General features: G+C 36.8%; 1 protein-coding gene across 1 annotated transcript; it reads left to right on the forward strand.

The window, feature by feature from the left end:
• The first annotated feature begins 2,087 nt into the window (after positions 1-2,087).
• On the forward strand, positions 2,088-2,929 carry LOC309796547 (small ribosomal subunit protein uS3-like). The gene has a single exon (XM_082609786.1). It carries the CDS (start codon positions 2,490-2,492, stop codon positions 2,841-2,843), a length of 354 nt encoding a protein of 117 aa, XP_082465912.1. The 5' UTR covers positions 2,088-2,489; the 3' UTR covers positions 2,844-2,929.
• The last annotated feature ends 241 nt before the right edge of the window (positions 2,930-3,170 follow it).

Genomic DNA, 3,170 nt, shown 5'->3' on the forward strand with positions numbered 1-3,170 from the left:
GCTGTGATATTCCTCCCTCTCAAATCTATAAATGTAAGCTCTATCTCCGAAGTCCATGCTCTTAGCCACTAGTATAGCAGCCTAGAGGTCAGGCTCTAGAGTTAACATTCTCTGAGAACAAACCCCAACTCTACTACCTATTATTATATGAAATTAGGCATGATGCTTAACCATCCTACCTTAGTTTGCTGAACTATAAAATAAAAATGATAATAGTACCTATCTCATAGGATGAATTGTGGACATTAAATGCAATAATACATGTAAAATATTAAGATAGTATTCGGTATATACTAAAACTAGTAACATTTATATATTTTTACATTTAAATCAGAGTTTATTGTTTAAGAGACATCAACTGAAATCAGATTGCTATATTGAAATTCTGTCTTGGCCATTTAGAGTTTTAAGAACTACTTGCTTGAATTCTTAATATCTTATTTTCAATTAAAAATGATAATAATGCCTACTTCACAGGATTATTGTGAAAATGAAATGAGTTACTAACAGCAATTTGTTCTGAGAATTGACTGGCACATAGAAAGCATTATATATATCACATATAAACAAACAAACAAACAAACAAATAAATAAATAAATTTCCTATTTTTTCTTTGTGCTGTGTAATTAATTAACCCAAACTTCATTGAAAAAGGAAAGTAAGAATAACTTTCAGAAGTCAATTTCTCTCTTTAATGAATGCCCCAGCATTACCCTACCATTACTTTTGCATTATCCTTCAGCTCCTTTTTTCTTTTGAAATGCTTAAATTTTGACTACTTATTCAAATATAACTTGTTTCTTGCAGCCAATAATACATTTGACAAGTATAAGACAGACTTTATAACAAGAAATAACTTAGTTAATCACTTTTTCTGAAGACTTTGCAACATGCTGATTTTTAATAGTCTGGTATGATTACAGACTGACTCAAAAGGGTTAAATAATACATGCTAAAATGTAGGTTTCATCTTTATGAATCTTTCGGTCCTCCTTAAACCAGAAGTTAATTATGTAACCTAAACTTCAGGAACTTCATTTGATTGATATTATTGTGCTCAAAACATAAAGAATAGCCATGACAACTAAATGTAATGTGTGTTTTTAGATTAAATTCTAGAGCAAGAAAATGACACAGGTAGAAAAAAAGCTGGAGAAATCTAAAAAATGTCTGTGATTTAGTTAATAATAATATACCAATATTAATTTCTAAGTTTGATAAATGTACCACGATTATGTAAAATATTAACATTAGGGGAATGCAGTCAAAGAGTATATGCAAACTTCCTGTAATATATTTTCAAATCTTTGGTAAGTTCAGAATGACTTCAAATACACAGGATGAAACACTTTAAACACATACCTACCTTGTGACCCAATCATTCTACTCTCAGATGTTTACAGAAAAGAAAGGACAGTATATGCCCATACAGAGACGTGTACAAGAATATTCATAGCAGCTTTATTTTTTATAAATAAAAACTAGAGAAAAAAGAAAATATTTATGTGTAAAAGATACCTGTGTTATGAATAGCTCTTAGCTCTTTGTCCCAGTTTGAATAATATAATAAAATGTGTAAATTTCAATGATTCATTATTGATTCATGGAGACAGTACTCAGCTGCCTATATTTTCAGCATTTTGCCTAACCATTAATGTGAAAATTAAGATCTATTTCTAGATATTTTAAAAATTAAAATACTATTTAAAAATTAATTCAGTGGTGACTAATAAACTATAATTTTATAAATTGTATGATGATTCTGATATCAAATTAATATAAATTGGACACATTTACTTGTAAAAGTGAAAGTACATTTACTAATATGTCATTCATCTACTCTTATGATAAAACAAAAAAATTAAGTAGTCTGGGGATGACTAGGGGATCACTAGAGGTAGTAGTGAGTGGTGCCACTCCCATTTAAACTCCTTGATTCTTGGACCCGTTAATCCTGGCTATGGGAGAAAGAGAACCAACCATATGGTGATTCAGAATATACAAAGGAACCTCTCCCCAACCTTGCAAAGTGTTGCCACCAAGCTGGTGTTGTAATTGAGTCTTTAAAAAGCCATTCCAGCTTTTCTTTTCAGCGGTGCGTGGAGGCAAGATGGCGGTGCAGATATCCAAGAAGAGGAAGTTTGTTGCTGATGGCATATTCAAAGCTTAACTGAATGAGTTTCTCACTCGGGAGCTGGCTGAAGATGGGTACTCTGGAGTTGAGGTCCGAGTTACACCAACCAGGACAGAAATCATTATCTTGGCCACCAGGACACAGAATGTTCTTGGTGAGAAGGGCCGGCGGATCTGGGAATTGACTGCTGTGGTTCAGAAGAGATTTGGCTTCCCTGAGGGCAGTGTAGAGCTTTATGCTGAAAAGGTGGCCACGAGAGGTCTGTGTGCCATAGCCCAGGCAGAGTCTCTGCGTTACAAACTCCTAGGAGGCCTTGCTGTGCGGAGGGCCTGCTATGGTGTGCTGCGGTTCATCATGGAGAGTGGGGCCAAAGGCTGCGAGGTCGTGGTGTCTGGGAAACTCCGAGGACAGAGGGCTAAATCCATGAAGTTTGTGGATGGCCTGATGATCCACAGTGGGGACACTGTTAACTACTATGTTGATACTGCCGTGCACCACGTGCTGCTCAGACAGGGTATGCTGGGCATCAAGGTAAAGATAATGCTGCCTTGGGACCCAACTGGTAAGATTGGCCCTAAGAAGCCCCTGCCTGATCACGTGAGCATTGTGGAACCCAAAGATGAAATACTGCCCACCACCCCCATCTCCGAACAGAAGGGTGGGAAGCCAGAGCTGCCTGCCATGCCTCAGCCGGCACCCACAGCATAATAGGGTCTCCTTGGCCGCTGGATCTGGAGTCTGGATGTTGCTCTATAAAGACCTTTAATAAAATCTTTAAAAAAAAAAGAAAAAAAGCCATTCCACTGTTGTATCAAGCTCACTGCTTCAGAATGAGGGGGGGAACATGGTAACGGCAGTGAGTCCCCAAATCATGGAACTATTGTCTCTTTATTTGCTGTGAAGTGAGTTCCTTAATCAGAAGCAATTCTCTGTAGAATACGATGATGGTGCATACAGCATCCTCTGAGTACAGGGCTGATAGTTTTGGACAAAGAATTGTATGCAGGGAAGACAATTTCATATCCTGTTTAAGTG

The sequence above is a fragment of the Mesoplodon mirus genome (genome assembly GCF_964341445.2).
Source record: "Mesoplodon mirus genome assembly, chromosome: X".
NCBI classification, from domain to species: domain Eukaryota; kingdom Metazoa; phylum Chordata; class Mammalia; order Artiodactyla; family Ziphiidae; genus Mesoplodon; species Mesoplodon mirus.